The sequence below is a fragment of the Hippopotamus amphibius genome, chromosome 4 (assembly GCF_030028045.1).
Source record: "Hippopotamus amphibius kiboko isolate mHipAmp2 chromosome 4, mHipAmp2.hap2, whole genome shotgun sequence".
In the NCBI taxonomy this organism is placed as follows: Eukaryota; Metazoa; Chordata; class Mammalia; order Artiodactyla; family Hippopotamidae; genus Hippopotamus; species Hippopotamus amphibius.
In genome coordinates this window covers 130,810,751-130,835,228 of record NC_080189.1, presented here as the reverse complement: position 1 = coordinate 130,835,228, position 24,478 = coordinate 130,810,751, and the positions used below count along the sequence as shown (strand labels likewise).

The window sequence follows — 24,478 nt, the reverse complement described above, 5'->3', positions numbered from 1 at the left end:
AATAATAAAAAAAACAATAGTCATAATTGCCAGAGTTCCTGCAATAAATATTTCTGTAAACTGGTTGATATAAAGTTTCTGATAAGAAATTTAATAATATAACCAACAAGGACCTACTGTATAGCACAGGGAATTCTGCTCAATTTTATGTAGCAATCTAAATAGGAAAATAATTTGAAAAAGAATAGGTACATGTATATGTATAACTGAATCACTTTGCTGTACCCCTGAAACTAACACAACATTGTTAATCAACTATACGCCAATATAAAGTAAAAAGCTAAAAAACAAGAAGAAATTCAATAATATGTATCCAGAGCCATGAAAGATTATACTCTTTGATTCATTCCCCTTATAGGAATCTTTCTTGAGAGAACTTTAAACTATCAAAGAAAAACTTCTATTTATTGGCACTCAGATTGGAAATACCCTAAGTGAACAACAGCAGAATTGTAAATACAGTATATTAGTAGTATTTTATGCCACCATTAAAAATGTTTGCATAGACTATTTAGTGACAGGCTTAGTGAAAAACAGGGAACACAAATGTGTAGCCCAAATCGATACACGCACACACACCCCTGCACACATATATGTATGTACATATATAAAACAAAAAAAAAATGTTGGTAAGAGAAGCTTCTGGTATTAACAAAATATTAACAGTGGTTCTCTTCAATGGGATTAATTTTTGTATTTTCCTTTCATAGCTCTCTAAAATGTCTAATTGTTTATAGTTAATATGTATTTTTTAAATTTATAGCTTATGATTATGATACTGTTATTCACTGAACATCTCGGATGTGTGATTCATATGTGAACCCATCTCATCTGGCCCAGCAGTTCCTTCTTCTGTGCCCAGATTATACTTTGGAGGGACCGCTCTCTGTATATAATTATATATTTTTAATTCCTTTACTCAGCCCACCTCGGTAGATTTACCTGTAACTTTTGAACCAAGGAACAGTTTTCACTGCATGAGTGGACTTTGCTTTTTCCATCTGAGAAGCTCTGTGAGGTTCTCACACTGGGAGGCCTGTCTCTGATTTCAGCTCTACGATGGCCCACGGCGGATGGGGCGCTATTGCGGAGCAGACATTCCACCTTCAGGGAGCACTACAGGCTCCAGGCTTCAAGTGCTGTTTTATACCGACGGGGTCGGTCGCCGTGAGAAAGGATTTCAGATGCAGTGGTTCATCCAAGGTAAGCCCTCTGCTGATCTCGGTTGTATTTGGTAGTTGCTGTTTGACCCAAAACTGTTCCCTTTGCAATTCTGTATTTGGAAACAATACCATCCACAAATAGTGGAACTGATCTCAGGTGGCTGTGGGGTGGCCATGGCTGCAGAAGCTTGAGGTGGGATCTCAGCTCCCGGACCAGGGATTGAACCCAGGCCGTGGTGCTGCCCTGGCTCTTGTCTGCTGTGTAAAAAGAATTTTAACAAAGAGACGGAAAATAGTGAATCAGGTAAAGTGTTTATTAGGAGAGAAATATGTATGGAGAAAGCATGGGTGGGTGAGAGAGAGAGAGAGAGTGCAAGCTACGCCTTTGGGGTAGTTTAAGCACTTATATGGGGGCAGTTCTTCCGGGTTTCCTCTGGCCAATCAGCTTGCTTTGTCTTGCTCTAAGTCCTTGTTTGGTCTGACTCGGGGCCCTCCCTTGTGTATGCATGCATCTTTTATTTATTTATTTATTATTATTATTTTTTATAAACTTTATTTATTTTATTTGTTTATTGGCTGTGTTGGGTCTTTGTTGCTGCACACAGGCTTTCCCTAGTTGTGGTGAGCGGGGGCTACTCTTCATTGTGGTGCTTGGACTCCTCATTGCAGTGGCTTCTCTTGTTGTGGAGCATGGGCTCTAGGTGCGTGGGCTTCAGTAGTTGCGGCATGTGGGCTCAGTAGTTGTGGCTCATGGGCTCTAGAGCACAGGCTCAATAGTTGTGGTGCATGGGCTTAGTTGCTCATGCGTGCACGTTTTAGCCAAGATGAATTCCAACTCAAGGGTCTCTGAGAAGTTGGTAAAACATATTGTGGTCTGACACCCCATCCCTTCTCCAACCCCTGAGGAACCTTTCTGTGCATGTGTAATTTGGAAGTTCTCCTTGACCTCAAGAATGAGAAACATGTGGTTTCTTTACCTTTTATCCAAGCAGGACTCAGCTCTTCCTTGCTGCTGCCATTATCTTTATCTTGGAGCACCTGTCCATAGGGGACAGACTCCAGCTGCTCAGCCTGAGGCCCAGCTATCTCCTGCATCAGAACCTGCATGGTACTCTAGTGCCAGGCCTTAGAAAGTTTACTCAGATGTTGGTGGCTCTTGGAGAGTTGAATCCTGTTGGGGTTAAGACAGGAAGTGAAGTTCAAGTGGACAGGATTTGGGTAACACCTTCAGGAGGTACAGCGGTAAATTGCTTAAGAGAAAGGAGGGAGCAGAAGGAAGTTTTTAGGGGTGAAGACCTGTACCTGGGTGTGACAAGCAGGTCCCAAGGTCCTTTTGGGGGAATGGACTAGAATGAGATTTAAGACTCACCCCGACATTGAGCAGAGAAGGAGTGACAGGGATAGAAGGGAAGGAACGAGAGTCAATCAGTGAGAGAAGAGGGAGGGGTAGGATTGGGCTGCAAGGGGAACCTGAGCAGAAAGCTTGAGCTCGTGACACACCCAGCCAAGGATGGGGTCGCACCTTCCACGTGAGTAGGGGCAGCTGAGCGCCCGCCTACCTGCTGGTGGTTCAGAGAGCAGGTAGGGGTCATCATTCCTCTGCAGATGAAAACTCACTTTAGACGCAAGTTCTGAAACTTCTAAATGGACCTTACGTGGCCCAGTCAGAAGGGAGAGGGCCCCAGGGCAGTGCTTCTTAAAACATGGTCCCCCAAAGCAGCATCACATAGAATTGGTAAGAAATGCACATTCTCGGGCCCCGTCCCAGATGTACAGAATGGCAAACTCCGAAGGGACGCCTGATAGTCTGTCTTACCTAGTCTCCCTGGTGAGTAACGTTGGAGGACCACTCTGCTAGGGTGATGTAGACCTGAAAAATATAGTCCTTGTGAGTATTATATGAGCATTTCTAGGCCAGGGGCTTAGGGCTCACTACTATGATTCAATCAACTTGACAGAGACGTGGAATTGCTGTGTTACACTGGGAATCACACACAGATGCCTGTGGTCCTACTGTCACAGTCAGGGGTGAGCCCAGGGTGAGCTCACAGGAATGTGTTCTGAGGATTTGAACAACACAGTGAATTTATTATATGCACTGCAGCACAGCACACAACTGAAGAGCCCTATTATATATTCAAGAATGTAAGACATTCTGTTATTATGAACTGGACACTCAGTGTATTTCATTAAATTATAACTACGGGGTTTTTTAGTATTTAAAAATATTCCGTGGTAATCCACAGCTACTTATAGCTTGAAGTGCAGATGATGAATTCCCAGGTACACAAGCTATGATAATTATGCTTGTGGAAGTCCTGGATTGTCCTCTAAAGCAAGTAGGTAGATTTAACTTTAGAATGTCAATTTATGAATCAATTAAATGAAGGGGCTGGGTTGATTCATCTCTGTAATATAACTCACCTCTAGTATTCTGTGATTCAGAAATGGCCTGACGGGAACTAGAGACAGTGTGGAAAGACCTAGAAGAAACAGAAAAATCTTGGGACAGAACACAGATTTTGAAGGGCAAGGGGTGTTTTCCAGAACAGTGTTTCCCAAGCTTCCACACAGATATGCATCACTGGGGATCTTGTTAAGATGCAGATTCTGATGCGGGGGCTGAAGTAAGGCCCATCAGTCTGCATTTCTGAAAAGTTCCCAGGGGATGCGGGTTGTGCATCTCTGTAGACCACACTTGGAGTGCTTTCTCCTCTTGAATGTCTGAAGAGGTAAGGTTCGTTCTCACTGGAGACCCAGCTCTCATCCTACTGACACTGAGAGAGAGAGTGGAAAGTAAGAAATGCCAACCAGGAGATGGAGGCTCGGGGCCTAGGGGTGTGGTCCTCAGCCCAAGATACATGTAGGAATTGCCTCGGAGTCTTAACGAGTACCCGTGCCCGGGTTCCAACGCTCAGAGATAGGATTCCATTGGTCTGCGGTGGAACGTTGACTATGGCTAATTTTAAAAAGCTTCCTAAGGAATTGTGCCACGCAGCTAGGATGGAGAATCTTAGGAGCAGTGATTTATTTTTCTGGTGATACCTTTCTCCCCAGTGGGCTACTTCCTCTCCCCTCTAGGCTGTTGCAGCCATACTAGTCCAAGGCCACCCTAAGGAGCATGACTCCATGGTCATTTTTGGCTACACTGCATGACACTATCATGGCTTCCTCCAGCCAGCATTCTAGGCACAGCTGAACCGTCTCCTGAAAGTTTTGAGTTTTGGTTGGGAAAATTTTTTTCTTCCAGTCCCATTTGAAATCTGTCTTCATTTGGGAGAGTCAAAGACACCCTCTGTCTATTCGCTTTTCCTGTTTACTCTTTCAAAATTTAATCCCAATTGTTGAAAACTTGCTAAGCTTGGAACCAGAGTTGTGCAACAAAATTTTGCCAGATGGAACCAGAACTGAACCAATTTTTTTTTTTTTTTAACTTTATGCTGCTCCCTAGATATAAATTACTCTTGGGAAGAACCTTCTGGAAGGGAGCTATTAGTGGTCTAGGTCTGTGCAAAATTAACTGTCATACACTATAGCTACACAATGCTGAGTTTGTATTCTGCATCTGAACTAGGTCTTTAACTCAAAACAGCCCGAGAAGAGGGACCAACAGGAAAGACAAGGGTCAGGGAAAAGGTCTCTGATGGAAGAGGTTCCCTCACGTCTCACCCATTGTTGGTAAACTGAAGACGTAAATCCTATTTCTAGTCATCCATGTGTTCCTTCCACAGATATTAGGGGACTGTTTGGGGCCAGGTGCTCTGTTGGGCTGGGGACAGTGTGTGACTCCCACCCACAGGCCTGGTTCCTACTCTCGTAAGGGCTTACAGGCAACTGGGAGAAGTAGCCATCAGGCAAATAAGCCATGAATAGATGTAAAATCAGCAGTGTGACGATGCCACAGAGCACACAGAAGGGGACTTGAGCAGCACAGGAGGCGGGCAGTCCTGCATGAGGAGGTGACTTTTTTTTTTTTTTTTTTGAGGATGTGACTTTTAAACTAAAATCTAAGAATAAGCAGGAATTTAGGAGGCAGATTGGAGAAGGAAAAGGACAGATCCTGTGGTGGGAGGGAGCAGGGTGAGTATGAGGGACGCACAAGTCCAGGGCGGCTAGAGTCCAGCGTCACAGGGAGCAGTTCCAGCAGGAAGAGCTGGAGAGTGAAGCAGTGGCCTTTGGGTCCCTCGCTGTGAGCGACTCGGGCAGGGATGGGGTCATACCCTCTCTTTTCTGTAAACCCTTCAGATTTCAGATAAATGAGGCTTTTTTTCTTTTTATGCATCTTTATTTGGGAGATTATCTGAACATTGAGCTTTGAAGCATTTACGACCTTGAAGTATCACATGTACATACAGAAAATCAAATGAGCCACTCCTATCCATGTTTACTTGAAATAAAATGTTTTCAGTTCTTGTTTTTCCTTGTCATTAAAATTTTTTTTTAATTTTTATACAGTTTTTAAAGGTTCCTTTCCATATACAGTTATTACAAAATATTGGCTACCTTCCCCATGTTGTACAGTACATCCTTGAGCCTGCCTTACACCCAATAGTTTGTACCTCCCACTACCCCTCCCTGCCCCCCTGCCCCACTGGTGACCACTAGTTTGTTCTATCTGTGAGTCTGCTTCTTTTTTTGTTATATTCACTAGTTTGTTGTGTTTCTTAGATTCCACATATAAACGCTATCATGCAATATTTGTCTTTGTCTGACTTACAGAAAAAAGTTTTGAGTAGGATCTGGAAGCACTGAAGCAACACAGAGTGTTGTGGAATTTGAATACAAAATAAAGTACCAAATAGAAGTAAATAAATATAAAACCGATACCAGATCCAAATTACATTTACAAGTACGTCTCAGTTTTAAAGAATAATAGAAATACCCTTGAATGTGTGTGTGCGCACGCGCACGTGTGTCTGTGTACGCGCACGTGTGTCTGTGTGTGTCTGAGCACAGCCTCCTGGGGTCTCCGTGTCAGAATCAGGCTCCAGCGCCCGGGCCCGGGACACTCTCCTGACCCCGGCCAGGAAGCTGCTCCGCCTCACCTGGCCAGAGCAAGTGCCTTTAAACGCTGAGCCTCTTTTCACTGGAATCAAATCTCCTTTCAGGCCCTCTCTCCCCTCCCAGGCTCTTCCAAGCTATGCACTGAGAACCCCCACAACCTCTTCGTTAGCAGTGCAGAATCTGCAGTGCCATCATTTCCTGCCCATTGCTGCTGAAGACTCCCCATGCACTTCATTCATGAGGCCAGTTAATAAGTAAACCTGTGCACAAAATGTGCCTCTTTGTGGCCCACGCAAATCTGCTATTTGCTTTGAGAAAATGGATCTACAGTCGGGCTTTCTCTGTGGGCGCAGCTTTAGAGCGGCGCTGTAGATGTGAGATTAACCACACCGCCTTGCCTTTATGCAAACCATCAAAGAGAATCCCACTCTGCAAAGAAAGAAATGGCCACAGTTGCCCTGCCTGGCTAAATGGCTGGCAGCATTCGGCGCCGAAGGCATTGTCCGGGGGCTGAATTCCGCCTAGCCTCTGGGGCCCGCATCTGGGTTGCTGAAGGGAATATAGAACTTTCTGCAAGCTGTGTGAATAGGGCCTCCCGGCCAGCTGTGCACACCCCTCGCCTCTGCTGGTGCCCCCTCCCAGGGGCCCTCTTTCACTTGGCAATGGAACCCAGCAAACAAACAAGGTCAAGGAGCTTTGTGAGTGAAAGAGTGACATTTGCAAAGAGTGAAAACCCCTGAACTGGGAGCAGCAGAGGAAGGGCGAAGTGCATGGATGGGGAGGTGATGTCACCCTGGGTTTCACAAAGGAGAGCGTGGCCTTTTCTTTGGGGAGACAGATGACATCAGCCTCTTGAATGGGGGCTGGTTCCATTTGATCATCTTTTCAGCTGTTAACGAGATTTCTCAAGCCTCGAGGGTTTTTCAGACATCGGTTCGGGGTTTATAAAAACTGTATCCTGATCCTGCATGACTGGCTTGGTTTGAATGCGAGCCAGTGCCTTCTTGACCACCTGTGGACACTCAGCACTGTATCAAAGCACTTCTAAAAAATGTATTTTGAGAGCCCTGGCAAAGAACCTCCTTGAGGCCAGCAACGTTTCCCCTAAACTCATTTCTGTCCCTCACATGGTTATTTCATTAGTCCTTGTTGTTGCTGGTCTTTCAGGGGAATTCCTTCTAATTTGTCATTTTTATTCCTTTTGTGACTTCGAGTTTGTGTGCTGGGGTTTCTGGCATGTTCACCCTTTGAGGACAAAGGTTTCATCTTTTGCAATTCCGTTATCCATTGGTCTTATAGGCGAGTGCTGGGTAATCAGCCTTAGGTGTGAGACCCAGTAAACTGGGCTCTGTGAGCACATCTGTGGGCCTCCCTCCAAAGAACAGACAGTTTGCGGTTCTGTATCAGAGTGACCACTCAGGGCCTCTGTGAGGACATGTTTTCATTCAGTGATTCATTCAACCAGCCAACCAGTATATATTTATTCACCACCAGGTACTGGGCTCGGCATTTATAGCCTATAGAGAGTGTATGTTTGCTCAGGCCACCATAACAGAATACCACAAATCAGGTGGCTTAAACAGCGGAAATTTATTTCTCACCATTCTGGAGGCTGGAAGTCCAAGATCAGGGTGTCAGTAGGTTTGGTGTCTCCTGAGGCCTCTATGTTTGGCTTTCAGACTACGGCCTTCAGAATGACTGGTCAGAGACAACCCAGAAACTAAGCCCATCAACATAAAACCCGAGACTTTGAGCCACGTGGCAGAGCGGTCCTTGTGGGTTCCCTTACCCTCCAGCTCTCCCCCCAGGCGCCCTTTCCTGATAAAGTCTCTTGCTTTGTCAGCACGTGTGTCTCCTCGGACAATTCATTTTTGAGTGTTAGACAAGAGCCCACTCTCAGGCCCTGGAAGGGGTCCCCCTTCCAGCAATATGTCCCTTGCATGGCCTTGTCTGTGTGAGCCTACTGTTGGCTCTCTGTGTGTCCAAGTTTTCTATTTGTATAAGGAGGCCAGTCAGATTGGACTAGAGCCCACCCTTATTCTGACTTCATCACATCGGTAGTAGCCCTATGTCGAAATGCAGTCACATTCTGAGGTATGGGGGTTAGGGCTTCAGGGTGTTAATTCTGGGGGAGCCACAATTCAGCCCATAACAGAGAAGAAGGAGACAGCATCCTTGACTTCAGGGAGTTAGTCATGTAGTAGTGGAGACAGACAGATAAACCAGGGTAGATTCCATGATCTATGATGCTATGAGGGCAGGGAGGAGACCTAGGCTGGAAGCAGGGACTTTGAGAGGCCCTCCAGGCCACTTTGATACTTGAGCTGAGGTTTAAAGAATAAACAATCAATCTAATATCTGGGAGAGAAAGACATTTCTAAGTAGAAGCAGGGAGGCTTGGGTTGATCATGCCAAAGTTTTTCAACAGGCAAGTATTTCAGCTAGAACAACTGTTCCCAACACAAGCCCCAAAGGGGGTGAAAACTGTTTCTTGGGAGGGTGAAAATATCTTATGCTTTATGTATAAAGCACAGATACATATAGTATATAGCAGATATATAGCATATGTGATATTAAATTTTTTGAGCAATTGGGGGAAAATATCCAAAAAGCCTCCTTAGAAGGGCAATAATGAACAAATGATTGAGAAATACTGAGCTAAAGGGAGGATAGAAGTTGAGGCAGGACAAATTGTCAGAAACATATTGATAAGGGCCATCGTAAGAACTTGAATTTTATTTCCCGTTGTCTGTCCTGAATCCTGCTCCTGCGTGATGCAAACATTCACAGAAACCTGGAATTTCAATGCTCGCAAGGAAAGTGATTTTTGAATTGTGGTCAGCAGAGATTCTGGGACAGGCTTATAAGGCTGGGATGTGAATCACACCGTCTGGTCCTCATCTCAGGCAGAGACCTTTCTCTCTGCTGGTGATGAATTGCTCTCCTAGTGTCTCTTCCTGCTGAGCAGTGATAGATAAAATGTCACAGAGAAAGAAGTAGTAAAACACCTCTCCCACTCTGCCTCTAAAGTAGCTTCAGCTGCCATCAAGAATGTATCCTTTGTTCAGTAAATCTGTAAGCAAGCTCTTGGTAGAGACAGATAGGGAAAAACAGACTCTTGTGATTGTTTTATTATGTAGTGTGATATAAGAGAAAGAAATCTTATTCAGTTTGGGTCAGAATTTAAGTAAAAGAGAAGCCTTTAAAAAAACATCAATTCTGTTTAATTTAAAAGTTATTTCTCTAACTGCTAAGTAGGCTTTCTTTCACATTTATACATGCTATATCCTGTCCTACTTATTCTGGCCAGTTCATCCTATTTGATATTTTGGACTTTTGTCTTTGTGTTACTCTTAGAAAATGTTTCAGGCTGGAGACTGAAAGTGAGTACAGGCTTAGTGGAGAACCAAAGCACAGATTGCTGTATTATGACATTATGTCTGATTTTTATTTGTGGTGAATTCTCAGTTAACGTCTTTTTCAGAAAGACATTCTTACTGGATGATGCTGTTCTGTTATAAATCTGCTTATAAATTTGTAAAATTGGGATGATAACATACTAAGAAAATCATGCAGCTCTTTTTGCCGTGGCTTCACAGTTTTTCCAGCATGGTCCTAGTAATCAGAGGCAGCAGTAAACCTATGCAGACGTTTCACTATGAGTGGAAAAGCTAAATCCTGACATTATGTGCCTCCTTGACAACAACAGAAAATACACATACACACAGTTGACCTTCATGTAATGTTGGCTCTGAGTCTCGTAACCAGTGGCGACCTTTCAGGAGTCTGGCATCCCAATTCCCACGTCGCTGCTGTTTGAGAAGGTTGAGCCCTGTTTCCATCACTGCTCTTTCAAACAGTTATAAAAAGGAAACAGTAACCCTCAAACAACCATGACCTTCCCAAATCATATATTGCACAATTTGTAATAGTCCTTGAGATTTGGGCCCAAAAGAAGTATTTTCTTGAATCTTCTGTTTGTGTTCTGGTTCCTTAGCAACGACACCCCTGATAGATCCTGCACATACTTTCCAGGGGATTCCACACTTTTCTGCACAACATGAAAAAAGAAACCGTGTTTTTTTTTTTTTATAGTTTCAAATTTCATGGCAGCCCCAAATGACTAAACCGACACAGAACAAACACGATGTTCAGTGTAGAACATAATTTTTGTCCCCAGAGATTTCTCTTTTTGAGCATTTACTTAAATAATGCCATACCTATCTCTGACATTATGCATCCAGTGACATTTTCTCGTGTATGCCACTGTGTATTCAGAGGAACTAAAGCCAGCCTTCAGTGGCCTTGACTCACAAAACCAAGAATGAATCTGTGGTGTAAGATAGTAACTACATTCTAGAAAATTTCATCTAATTCTGTATTCTCTGTATAAGTAATAACATTGATATACCTTGTCCCTAATTTTTTTCTCCTTCTAGTCATATTTATAGACTACTCACAGACTAAATAGTATAGATCTTACTACCTAAATGTAATTTTAAATTTATTTTATGACATTAATGATGATAAAAATAAAAACACATTGCCATATTAAGAGTGAATGAAAATATGATTTAAATGCTTGGTGCACTGATTTAATGGACATCTCATTTATTATTGCTGGACCAAGTAATTATTTAAAATGTTGATATTATAATTTTTGAAAAGTTGATGTCATTCTCCCATGTGCTGGGCCTTTTGACTAGCACTTTACAAATACGATCTCTTGTTTCCTCCTAATAATTCTCCAAAATCAGCATCATCACCCCCATATTACGGATAAGAAAACCGAGGAAGGAGTCTTAGAGAAGTAAAGTAACTTCCCCAAACTCAAAGAGGGAATGAGGACACACAACCAAGTGTGTGGTGTCAAACCCCTCCCCTCGCCTGTGTTTTGCACAGCTGCACTCTGCCTACAAACAAATAGTTTTCCCCACAGTTTTTCATTGCAAAAAAGATGAGATGATACTGCAGTACAGAGACGGTCAGAGCTTACAGTAGGTAATTTTGCAGCTAAATTCTCACCGCGGATAATGGGTGTTTTCAAACGAATGTCTGCCGTCTTTCCCAAGTAAATACTGTTCCAGTTCCAAGGCCTCCCCACTGAATTGCACAGTTCCTTCTTTCTTCAGGTTTCCGTAGCAGTGGTGGGAGTGAAGCACATTACTTAGTGAACAACTAGTTCAAAATAGCTGAGACTGCTTGTCTGTCCTTCAACACAGTGTCTGCTCTATTCCTCATCCATAAAGTGCTCTTTCTCTGCAGTGGCTACATATGGTTGCTGTAAACATACACTTCAAGCTGGGATAGACCACAGAGATCGTCTGATCTGTTACCGCAGATTAGTTATCCAAACTAGTTTACAAGAAAAGTGCATTTAAAGCGGAGGATAGCTGCCCAGTAACAGATTGGTTGGACAAGGTAAACAATGAGGGTGGAGTGGAGCACTTGAGGATTTGGTTAATTCAGGAGCCCAGCCAGAGAGGACGTGGGCTGGCCGGACGCCCGTGGCGTATGTCATGTCAGGGACCTGCACCCCAGGTGTTGTCATCATAGAGCATCATCTCATGGCTCAGACTTGGACAGAGCTTGGAGGGTCAGAGGACACCATGACCGTTGGCATGGCGCTGCCCACACCTGTCCATTGGTCCAAATGGAGCAACCTCACTGTGGAAGAAAGGCCAGGGGTTGGGGGAGGTGAGAGAAGCAATGGGGGTGGGTGAGGGCAAGTGATGGAGAGCCCGGGGCGGGGGGAGCAGTGAGCTTCTCCCCCCAAACACATTGTGTACCAAAATAATTAAATTGAAAGAGGGACCTCCCTGGTGGTCCAGTGGTTAGGACTCCTCCATACTTTCACTGCTGAGGGCCTGGGTTCAGTCTCTGGTCAGGGAACTCAGATCCCTGCAAGCTGTGCAGCGGAGCCAAAAAAAATAAATAAAATAAATAGAAAGAAAGCAGGATTTGAATGAATACTTAGTATGAGTGTTGAACTTGCAAATCACATAAAGAGAACACATTTCCTCTGTCTCTGCCTATTTGGGGGATTTCGCGAAGTAGCTCTTAGTAGTCTTATTTATGCATGACTACTTATTTTAGGGGAAATTAGTCCAGCTGCCTTGGTCTCATTTCATTTCCTTGGAAGATATTTCTATATATTTTGTTCAGAAATCTTCAATAATTTCTAAAATGTCAAGAGAGAATGATTGATTGATTTCTCCTGAATTGTCAGCAAAGAATTTCTACTGGGGAACCATTTTTTTGACTTGGTTGGAATGAGTAGATTAGATGAAAAAGGATAAAGTTAATCAAAATGAAAAGATGACAAGATTGACTATACTTCTCTGGGTCAAAAGGAAAGATTTTTTTTTTAAATATGATTTTTTTTAATAAATTTATTTATTTTGTTGGCTGTGTTGGGTCTTCTTTGCTGTGCACGGGCTTTCTTTAGTTGTGGCGAGTGGGGGCTACTCTCGTTGTGGTGAGTGGGCTCCTCATTGCTGTGGCTTCTCTTGTTGCAGAGCATGGGCTCTAGGTGTGTGGGCTTCCATAGTCGCAGCACATGGGCTCAATAGTTGTGGCTCACGGGCTCTAGAGCACAGGCTCAGTAGTTGTGGTGCACAGGCTTAGTTGCTCTGCAGCATGTAGGATCTTCCCGGAGCAGGGATCGAACCTGTGTCCCCTGCATTGGCTGGCGGATTCTCAACCACTGCGTCACCTAGGAAGCCCCAAAAGGAAAGATTTTTATCCTTTTATATAAAGGAAATTAAAATTTATATTATGTGAAAAGTCCTAAAATTTGGGTACATTGGGTTCATGTATCTTTAATCGTATACTAAGGTGAAACACTTCAATGTTCAGATTCAGGACATCTCAGAGAGTCTGATGACTATGATAATCTTAATTTTGAATATTGATATGACATCTTATGTGGTAATTTAAAAGTCATTTTATAATTATGAACAGCATTGATTTTTCAGCTCCTTGTATCCTTGTATCTATTTTCCAAGTCATTAACTTCATGCTATGATCTCATTCTTTCACTCTTTTTCTTTTCTTTTTTTTTTTTTTTTTGTGCACACCATTGAAAATAGACTACTCTATAGCCATTGCTGTATGGAATACATTTAGACAAAATGGTTAGTAGAAAATCTGGGTCTGGGATGAAATCTTTGTGGAAGATGAAACTTTCTAAACCCTCCTCCTAAACTCTTGAGTTTGTGTCTCCTAATGTGATATCTAGGCTAAGTTTGACTCTAGTTTTCTCAACAATAGACTTTGTGCTGAGTTTGAATGTTGATGTCCCCTCACAATTCATGTGTTAAAACCTAACCCCTAAAGTGATAGTATTAGGAGTGGGGCTTTTGGGAGGCTATCGGGTCATGAGCATGAAGCCCTCATGGTTGGGACTAGTGCCCGTATAAAGGAAGCCCCAGAGAGACCCCTCACCTTTCTGCCATGTGAGGTCTACAGCCCAGGAGAGGGCCCTCAGCCTCGCTTCCTAGGGCTACTGTAACAAAATACCACAGCTGGGTATCTTAAAGCAACAAGAATTTATTCTTTCACAGTCTGGAGTCTCGAAGTTCAAGATCAAGGTGTCAGCAGGGCCATGCCTTTGAAGGCTCTAGAGAAGAACCCTTCCTTACCGCTTCTAGCTTCTGTTGGTTGCTGGCCATCCCTGGCTTCCCCTGGCTTGTCCATGTGTAGCTTCAGTCTCTGTCTCCATTTTCCTGTGGCCTGCTTCCTTCTGTGTGTCTGTGCCCAAATCTCTCACGTCTTAGAAGGGAACCAGTTATACTGAATTTCAGCTTCCCTCTGATCCAGTATAGCCTCATTAACTTGGCAACATCTGCAAGGACCCTATCTCCAAATAAGGTCACATTCACAGGTTCCAGGTGAACATGATTTCTGGGGGACACCATTCAACCCCATATAGGAGGTTCTGCAGCTTTGGCGACTTTCCCCTCTCCTGGAGTCACCTGCTTTGTCCTCTTTCTTCCTTCTGTTTCCTCCGGAGAATTTCCCATTCCTTGGTCTTTGTATTACCTGGTTTTCTTCTCTGATTTCATCTTGTGATTGCTCCAGCTGGTGTCCTCTCTGTCCTGACATAATCAGTGCTAGCCCACAAAATCCCCCAGAAAATTTCTCTGCAAATCCTTAAGATCAGATGCATTTGGGACCCCATTCATGGCTTTGTCTTCAGAGAGGACTGTTGGCCTGATCTTAGTCTTCTCTCTTAGGGTGGATACCTATCATTTGGCTTTCTCCTATACTCTTGGATGGTGACATGCACTTTTAGACTGTTGGAGGATTAACTGGTAAAACCAAGCCAGGAATTACTGACTTTTTGTGGTTGTACATGCCATGGTTAACATTAGACAACTTTGGCCTTTTTAAGGAGCTCATATCTGTCTCTACCTCCATTCTGCCTTAACCTGAACGTTTCTGCTCAAAATTGCTTTAATTACATTATTTTCATGTCTCATAGATAAATCAGGCAATCCTACTCCTGAGCCTATATCCAGAGAAAACCATAATTCAAAAAAATACATGCACCTCTATGTTCATAGCAGCACTGTTCACAATAGCCAAGACTTGGAAGCAACCTAAATGTCTATCAGCAGATGAATGGATAAAGAAGATATGGCACATTTATATATATATATGGACCTAGAGATTATCATGCAAAGTGAAGTAAGCCAAAGACAAATATCATGTGATATCACTTATATGTGGAATCTAAAAGAAAGTGATACAAATGAACTTATCTACAAAACAGAAATAGATCCACAGACATAGAAAACAAATTCATGGTTACCATAAAGGGAAAGGGCAGGGGGATAAATTAGGAGTTTGGGATTCACATATATACCACTATATATAAAACAGATAACCCACAAGGACCTACTGTGTAGCACAGGGAACTATACTCAATACCTAATAATGACCTATAAGGGAAAAGAATTGGAAAAAAAGATACATACGTATATCTAACTGAATCACTTTGCTGCACACCTGAAACTGACACAACACAGTAAATCAGCTATACTTCAATTAAAAAAAAAAAAAAGAAGTGAGGCTTCTGTACTCCAGGAAATAGTTCAACCTTGTTTGGGGTTGGACTTTCCAAATTCAGAGCTCCTAGTTGGCATTTCACATTATACCCACCCCATACCTTACTCTTTTAAGAAGAGTCCTTACTGGTAACTTCTCCCTGGGACCCCACCCCCTTCACATACTGCCCTTTTGTACATCAGAGGGAAATTGGACTAACCAGTGAGTCACCTTTCAAGGTTTTGCAGAAGAGAAAGTTTTTATTTTTAAATTATAGAAAAGCTATTAAAATATAAATCATTCATTTCAATGAAGTGTGTGAACACCATCATTTATTGTTTAAAATTTATTCTTTTACTATACTTTGGCTTTTCAGCTTCTTTTTAACATTGGCCACTGATTTCTCAGACGTTTCCCTCTGAAATTAGAGGATAGGGATTTGAAGATGTCCTGTTTGGGTACATTCTCTGTTCCTTTTCCTCCATCCTCAGGGGGCTTTGGCCATGTCACTTCCCAGCTGGCAGCCCTCCCAGTGCTGTTGGTTCAGGGAGCATAGTTTCAGAAAAATGCCAAGTGTAAAGAGGTTTGAGCAATTGTAATTGCAGGAAATACAGAACGTGCTTTTAAAACGTTGTGCCTCTAATTCCATGTAGCCGTTTCATTGCTGATATGCTTTCATTAAAGCTCTTTTATTAAAAACAAAAAAAACAAAACAAAAAAAACAGCCACCCCAAACCTTGAGGATAGAACATACACAGACTATGCTTGTTGTTGTTGTTCTGGAATTTTATAGCTCATTGCTTGTTTTAGATCAAACAAGCAAACAAACCCAAGAACAGCGTTAGCAAAGTTCTTCTATGGAAAAGATTTCAGTTTTCTGCACAAGTAAGCAGGTTTAGCAACAACTTTTAACTCTTTCTTGTTATGAGTTCCGTAGATCTTTGTGCTTCCCGCTGATAAGGTGAGCACTTCCTTTCAGCTGACGACTGGAAGTTTGGAGGAAAATAGAATCACACAGATTATCAGTCACGAGTCCTACAAGTTCTATAAAGATTAACTAGAACTGAAAAACATACGATTCTCTTCAGGACATTACTTTATTCCAGTTCAGCTGATAATCTAATGATGTGAGCATATTAGATTTGTCAGATTAGCCTCAAATTAAGTGACAAAGACTTTTGCTTTATTTTTTTTCTGGGTGCTGTAGTGACTTTTTTCCTTAGTAGATGGACAGAATGGTAATGAGAGCCGTGTTCAACACTGCCGTTCCAGGGCCTTAGGGCTGAAATGCCCAACGAGGCACAGAGGAGAAAAGGCAGACCTGGGAGTAGGGGGTTGGAGACAGGCGGGGAGGGATGAGGGGAGAGATCTGCCATTCACTATGTGAGTTACGAGTTCAGCAGCCTCCTTGAGTCTCACTTTGTCCATCTCTAAAATGGGACTGATATGATCAAACTTGCCTACCTCGTAGAGTTGTTATGAATTTCAAATAAGATAATAGGCTCATTAGAAGCACATTGAAAACCTGTGCACTGCCATACAGATGTGAACCGTTTCTACTGTAGCTTCATGAACAATTGATTTCTTATGTGTTATCGGGTATTCATGATGGCTTTTTAGCTGGTGTGGTAATTCCTCTTCCAGCTCCAAGTCTTTCTCCCGTCTCATCCCAGGTCTGGATAAGCTCCTGTTCAGTTGTAGTTCACAGTATATATGGAGTGCTTGTCATATGCAAGACACTTAGCTAAAAACCTTACTTTGGTTTTTTCATTTAATCTATATCGTAATCCTATGAGGTTAAGTACCAACACTGTTACACATGAAGACACTGAGGATTAGAAAGGTTAATTTAGTTACCCAAAGAGTAGCACAGCCAGGGCTGGATTCTGTTTTGTCTTATGCCACAGCCTATGCTTTACTTAGTATGTTATTATATTTCCAAAAGTTTTGCAACGTAGTATGCAAATTTTGCAACTCTGAAATCACATCTTTTCCATGAAAACCTTCTCTTACCAGTTGGGTGCAAAGAGCCACTATCTCTCTGTATTTCTTCTGAATATGTGTCTTTCAACACTCCTTATTCGCCCCTCCATTGTCTACTCCTTGGTTACTGTTTTCATCATTTAATTATTTTCATCGTGTAGACCCCGAAATGCTTTCCCGAATCATTGTCCTCTGTTTTAGATGACTGAAGCCCAGTTATAGAAAACTTCTCTATTTCCCTACATTTTATTACTCATTCAACCATCACATGGTGATGACAAGGCTCTTGGGAGTCTACACATCACCTCCTGTGTTATTTGCCAATAGCTATTGGTTGGTATAACTTCTTTCATTTCTAGCCTATCTGTCCTCCCTTTTCTACCCTCCTGTGACTCCCTGGTCACTCACCCAAGGTCATAGACATGACTGACAATGACACGATTTCTTAAAATTATTGCATAGCCTGCTAAACTGTGTTTTCTCCGCAGTTTCATTTGCTTTAATATTTGCAAGTGTGTCTATAACATTATCTCTACTCTACATGAAATGTAGGCACCTGAGATTTTCCAGAAGCCTTGTTGTTTCCCTCTCCAAAATAGCCGATTGGATTCAGAAACAGATTTTCTTCTGTGACTCATTCAGGAGAAACTGTATTTTAACAAAAGATTGTCAAGTCCTGAATCTCACACCAAGGGAGACACTGCAGTGAACAAAACAGTTTTTCCTCTTCCTGGACCCAAGTAAGCTTAAATTTAATAGGAAAGTAAAATTAGGGTATGCATTTATATGGAAAGGTTTTAGTATTAGACATCAGCAACAGTGAGGACAACTCCATAGGTAAGGCACCTTTTACCAAAAAGTAGATTTTTGAATTCCACAATCTTTATTAAAACAAAACCAAAACTTGTCTCTATTCAATATAAATAAGATATTGTTGATGAGGCAGAATTAAATCATCTTGCTTTCGATTCATTCAGCATTTGGAACATGTTTTTTCACCTTTAAAATTACACACAATAGGATTGTTTGGATAGTCTTGCTATTTCCTTGAAATGGCAGTGGGACAATACGTGTTGATATAGGTTCCAAATCACACTTCCTGTATCGTAACCAGTCCCTTTTTCATAGCTAATTAAGTGGAAAACGATGTCTAAATACAATTCAAAAGACTCACATTGTATACTCTTTAAAAAAACTCTACTATTTGCTGTGAATTATAGCTTTTGTTTGCTTTCATTTATAATTTTAAAAGCTCAACTGTTGGTGTGAATTTACTATTTTTCATTTTTATCTATAATTATCCAATTCCAAATTCATGTTCTAATGTTTCACTGTTAGCCTAAAAGTATATAATAGCTTTAATTTATGAAAAATTATCAAATTCATTACATGTTGAATTTTTGGGTTAATAGAAAAATTTTTAATTTTGTTATGAATTTGTTTTTCCTTGTCACTTAAAGAGAACATAGAAAAAACAGACATTGTGCATTTTTTCTGTTTAAAAGATATATTTTGACAACATTTTTTTTGGCTTGATACAAAGTACACATTTATTAAAGAGTCCGCAAATCTAGGAAAAAGAAATGATACCCAAGAGAGTGAGGCATAACTGGCTAAATGCTGATAAGTCTCTCATCTGTGGACTGAAATTAATATCAAGAAAATTATGCTAACATTGTACTACTGAAACCATCAATTAGCACTTGAAAGATGAAATAGAATTCACTGTTTTGTTTTTTTTTTCCAAATCAAAACTTGTTGAAATTACTCTTTGCAAACTGAAGGTAAAGCAAAAGAATTTAATGATTTGCAGGAGGGCATGTGGTAATAGCACTTTTTGTATGCCTACAGATGGATTTGTTTTTTTTAAGAAACACTAAATACACCTGGCTTCTGTAGCACTGCTTGTACCGTGGCATATGCCCAATACATATGGATTGAGTGAATGGATGAATGAATGGGAATTGGAAAGTGACTTTATCTCTCTCAAAATTGACAAATACAAAGAGGGAGTTAAACTTCTACCATAATCATCAGAATTAACTTTCTATTTCAGTACTTTATAGTTTTTACCATAAAATACCACTGAATTAATCGGTTCTATTTTGAATTTGATGTGAACCTTTAAATCAAGGTTGTTACCTTTTGATAGATTAAACTTCAGAGGTAGTGAGATTATGAAGGAGAGAGAGAAAGCTGCAAAGAGTTTTCAACCTGCCACAGTTTCTCTCCCCCTTCTCACAACCACACAGTATTTTTCCCCAATAGGCTTTCACTTTTAATAATATTGGAATTTCTCTTTAGGAGACACACACATAAGTGCTATTCATGAGAAAAGAGCAAGGCATACCTAAAAATAAAATTGTGCTTTGTTTTTTATAAACCTTGTTTATGTTTACTCTAAATCTTAGGGAAAAGCGCACTGTGGGTTTCCAGAGCAGTAAGTGGGTAAATAAAGCAAGTACTGTAATTTTTCAAAGCATCACTGACTGCCAAGAATCTGATATTATCATTCCAGCCTACAGCAACTCACTTAAGGGTATTAGTATCCTGTTATTTGCAAAGGAATTTACAAGGAAACCTAAAACAATTGGAAGAGACAATGGAAAAATTTTATACAGACCTTTAGGTGAATCAACTATGATTTTAAAAAAAGAATTAGATTATCTGATGAACTGAAGCTAAATAAAAATGCAGTTGAGGTATCCAAGCTTCCATTTCCTTTTTCTCTTTTTTATTATGTGACCACAAAGTTATTTTCCTCCAAAGATTTTTCTTTCATTGGATTACTTATTTGATACAAATGATACCAAGGACCATAGGAGCTGAAAATGTAGGCTGAGAAAAAAAGGGGTAACAGAATTGCTTTGCTTACCTATAATGTATTTTATTTTTTTTTTAATTTTATTTATTTACTTATTTATTGGCTGCATTGGGTCCTTGTTGCTGTGCACAGGCTTTCTCTAGTTGTGGAGAGCAGGGGCTACTTTTCCTTGTGGTGTGTGGGCCTCTCATTGCAGTGGCTTCTCTTGTTGCAGAGCACAGGCTTAGTAGTTGTGGCTCACGGGCTTAGTTGCTCTGCGGCATGTGGGATCTTCCTGGACCAGGAATCGAACCCATGTCCCCTGCATTGGTAGGCAGATTCTTAACCACTGCGCCACCAGGAAAGTCCCCCTATAATGTATTTTAGTAAGAGATGCTTTCTTTGGGCCTCTGTGTTGCATAGCTCCAGGGAGCGTCATTTGATGGTATATACTGTGACCGGTGCCCCCTGGGGTTGTGCAGCACATATACAACCTGTGCTGATTTTGGCTTAAGGAATATTTTTCCATGGATGGTTGTAGTAGGAAAAATATTTTCTAAACTTCACGGCACTTATGTTTTTTTAACATTCACCACAGTCTACAATGTCAGCACATCTAATTTTAAATAGCTTTTCCACAGGACTTTAACCAGAAATAAAAAGTAGGAACTTGATAGGAAAGATCCTGTCCTGTGCAACAAATTTAAAATCTGAAAACACAGAAGTTTTCCCAAATGGAAGCAGGAAACTGGCCATTCAAGAAGATGGTAGCATATTGAGCTGGAATCTGATTTCTTTACCCAATCAGGATTCTTCTTGAAATTCTCAGCTTTTTTCAGTTAAGTAGAGATTCTGTATGAAGACTAATTCTTTGGAACTTTGAAAACACTCTTTCTAACTCCCTGTACAAATTTGCACAGGTGGATAGTAGACATGACCTCAGCTTTAGTGTCTTACCTTTTAAGTCAGTTAATGTGAGAGATGCACGTACATTCACAGTGAAGTAAGGAGGCACTGTATTGTCATTTTTAAACATGAAAAGCCTTGATGCTCCGTAAGGGAAGGTCCTTGGAAGAATTTACCAACTGATTAAGGATATTCTGAAAAATAGAAAAGGAAGATATTTAATAGAGCAAATAATGTTTTTTTAATATAAATTTATCTATTTATTTATTGGCTGTGTTGGGTCTTTGTTGCTGCGCTCAGGCCTTCTCTAGTTATGAAGAGTGGGCGCTACTCTTCGTTGTGGTGTGTGGGCTTCTCATTGCGGTGGCTTCTCTTGTTGTGGAGCACGGGCTCTAGGCACGTGGGCTTCAGTAGCTGTGGCACATAGGCTCAATAGCTGCAGCCTTGTGGGCTCTAGAGCCCAGGCTCAGTAGTTGTGGCAACAAGTTGGGAAACAAGACAATTTATCTTTTTTTTTCTAATTTTATCTTTATTTTTTTCTAATTTTGTCTTTAAAATTTGAGCCTTCCTCAAGTTTTACTTCTTCTATAAACTTTTCTCTCCCTTTCCATTCTGAAGTCTCTGAGTTCTTAACAGCTATGTGAATCTGTGGAGTGTGTAATTAAGTTTCCTGGCGCTGCCAGACTGCGTGGACGGGTTGATAGTAGGAGGTTCTGTGCATGGGTGGCTCCACCACTCACAACCCAGCTACCCTGGACAAACTGCTTGACCTGTGTTTGCGTTTATTTGCTCATTTGAGAAATGCGGATAATAATAATCGCTTTATGTGGTTCCTATGAGCATAAAAATAGGAAATATCTGTAAAGTGCATTTAAGCACTCAGTAAACAGTGACTGTTTCACTGCATACCACGTGTTGTGGCACTTGATTATTTGTTATAATGACTTGGCTTAACTACTTTCTAAGGCATGATATATAAGCATTCATAAAGCATATGCTAGAGTCTTTTTCCACACTTGGGTTTTATATATCAGGTTTTTGTTAGTTTGGTTGGTCTTTAGACATACTTTTCTCAGGATCAGGACTATAGCATTTTTGTTGTTTTTAATAGACTTTATTTTTTAGAAGAGTTTTAGGTTCACAGCAAAACTGAGTGGGAGGTAGAGTTCCCATGTACCCCTGTCCCCACCTATGCACAGAATCTCCCATTATCAACATCCCCCACTAGAATGGGACATGTGTTACAGGTGATAAACCTATATTGATGAAGTCCATCGTTTACATTAGGGTTCACTTCTGATGTTGTACATTCTGTGGATTTTGACAAATTTATAACATATGTCCACCATTGTGGTACCGTACAGAGTAGTTTCACCACCATGGAAATCTTCTGCCCTCTACCTATTCATCTCTTCTTCCTCTCCAGCCCCTGGCAACCACTGGTCGTTTTATTGTCTCCATAGTTTTGCCTTTTCCGGAATGTCGTATAGTTAGAATGATATAGTATATAGCTTTTCCAGACTGGTTTCTTTCACTTCTTAATGTGCATATACATTTCCTCCATGCCTTTTTGTGGCTTGATAGTACATTTGTTGTTAGTGTTGAATAACATCCTACATATGGATGGACTGCAGTTTATTTATCTAATTCAACTACTGAAGGACATCTTGGTTGCTTCCAAGTTCTAGCAATTAAGAATAAGCCTGCTATAAACATCTCTGTGAAGGTTTTTCTGTAGACATATCATATATTTTTTTTTATTTCCTATAGTCTCTCATGCAAAGGTAAGGGATTTTTAGCACTTAGAATTCCACATCTTAAGTCTGAAAGGACTTGGGAATAATGTATTAGATACAAGGAAACTGAACACCAAGTGACCTGGTGTTGACTGCTCATTCAGTCCATTGTACCTCCTACCAGGAAATTCTTACCTAAATATAATGAAGAAAATCTAAAAATTAGTTGGACATATTGAAAATATTACCAGAGGTTTGATGTGGTGAGAATAAGGACTGAGAATTATTGCACCAAATGATATAATCAATTTTTTAAAAGAATAAATTTAATAAGCTGTAGCTATGTTTTTTTCCTCATTGTTTTATAACTGCTCATTATAACTTTATTATGACTTTATAATTTTCTCCTAAATTAGGCATTGTGCATTTTCAGGTATTTTTTACATAGTGGGATTGTTGAATTTTTGCCAGTGGCTGATGGCCTCTTTGAACTGACTGAGCCTCGCTGTTTTCACAGGTTGTGGTGGAGAGCTGTCTGGGGACACAGGCTCCTTCAGTAGCCCCGGCTACCCTAGCCCGTACCCCGCCAACAAGGAGTGCATCTGGTACATTCACACAGCCCCCGGCAGCAGCATTCAGCTCACCATCCACGACTTCGACGTGGAGTATCACTCGACCTGCAACTTCGACGTCCTGGAGGTAGGAATTCACATAGTGTTCCGCACGCTACAGGATTTGGCACGGGATTGGAGATCACTCTGCAAAAATCTCTAAATTCTTTCCAGTGGCTAGCAGTGTTCTTTTCCTAGACGTTTCAGAGTATCAGTCCTCTGTGAATGATGTTTGCGGACAAATAGGGTTAGTATCTCAGTTTGGGTTTCCCTAAAGCAATGCTTGAAAGGCTGGGTGGCAGGTCCTGTGACCAGGAGGTGGTGCCTGAAGGCAAAAGGGAGGCTGCCGAGACCAGCTCGGCGACTCGAGGTGAGTGACGGGTGCCGCAAGCTTGAAGAAGACACAGACACAGACTGAAGAGAAAAGTGGGACCGGGGGGCTCAAGACCTCTCGGATCAAGAGCCCTGCTGACTCATCCCAGGTTGCTTTTATTGAGTTCGTGGGCTAACATTCTCAGGTTACACTCATAAACAATCAAAGGCCTCACATGACTGAGGCAATTATCTTTGTTTACTTCCTGGGTCCAAGTTGAGCAGGTGTGGATTTGAGCTGGGGGTGGAGAGCAAAACAGCCCTGGGGGCAGGAGACCTCTCTCAGATATTAGGGGTCTGTGCCCCACCCGTGTTGGCCCCTCTGCGACTGTGCCTGTCTTAGGTTGTTCCTCCTCTGAGGAATCTTACCCGTCTTTGGCTAACCAGTCATCCTTCAGGACCAAACAGGGTGATATTAGTCTCCACGCCCCGCACCCTCAGTTCCTCCACTGCTCAAGCAGGACATTCTGAATCCCATCGCTCGGCCCACATACTTCAACATTTTCAAGGTTTCAGAAAGGTTCCTGAATGTCTTCCCACAGGAGGGAATGGCAGGAGGGAGAGCCAAGGAAGGGAGCCCCTGTGGGCGGACCCTCCGAGGTCCTATGGGGTCTGCTCATCACCGTCATCCCTCTAAGGACTCAAGGCAGAGGCACTGGTCCCCCAGCTCCCGCTCCCATTGATGGAGGGTGGCGCTTGATGAGGGCGTCCCTCACTTCCAGTCTGAGGAAGCTCCCTTAGCAAAGGCACTGGGTGGCAGAGTGTAAAGCAGAGGCGGGTGCTTGGGGCAGACAGGGCAGCAAGCTGAGGAAGTGCCTGCAACTTTTCCGACACTGCCGCAATTTCTTT

At 41.7% G+C, this 24,478-nt stretch overlaps 1 protein-coding gene across 1 annotated transcript in view; it reads left to right on the top strand.

The window, feature by feature from the left end:
* Positions 1 to 24,478, top strand: part of CUBN (cubilin) — a 275,207-nt gene that overhangs the window by 97,489 nt on the left and 153,240 nt on the right. Inside the window, exons 28-29 of the mRNA XM_057731754.1 lie at positions 1,053 to 1,203; positions 23,164 to 23,345. Coding sequence (XP_057587737.1) covers positions 1,053 to 1,203; positions 23,164 to 23,345 — 333 coding nt within the window. The remainder of the gene's footprint in view (positions 1 to 1,052; positions 1,204 to 23,163; positions 23,346 to 24,478) is intronic.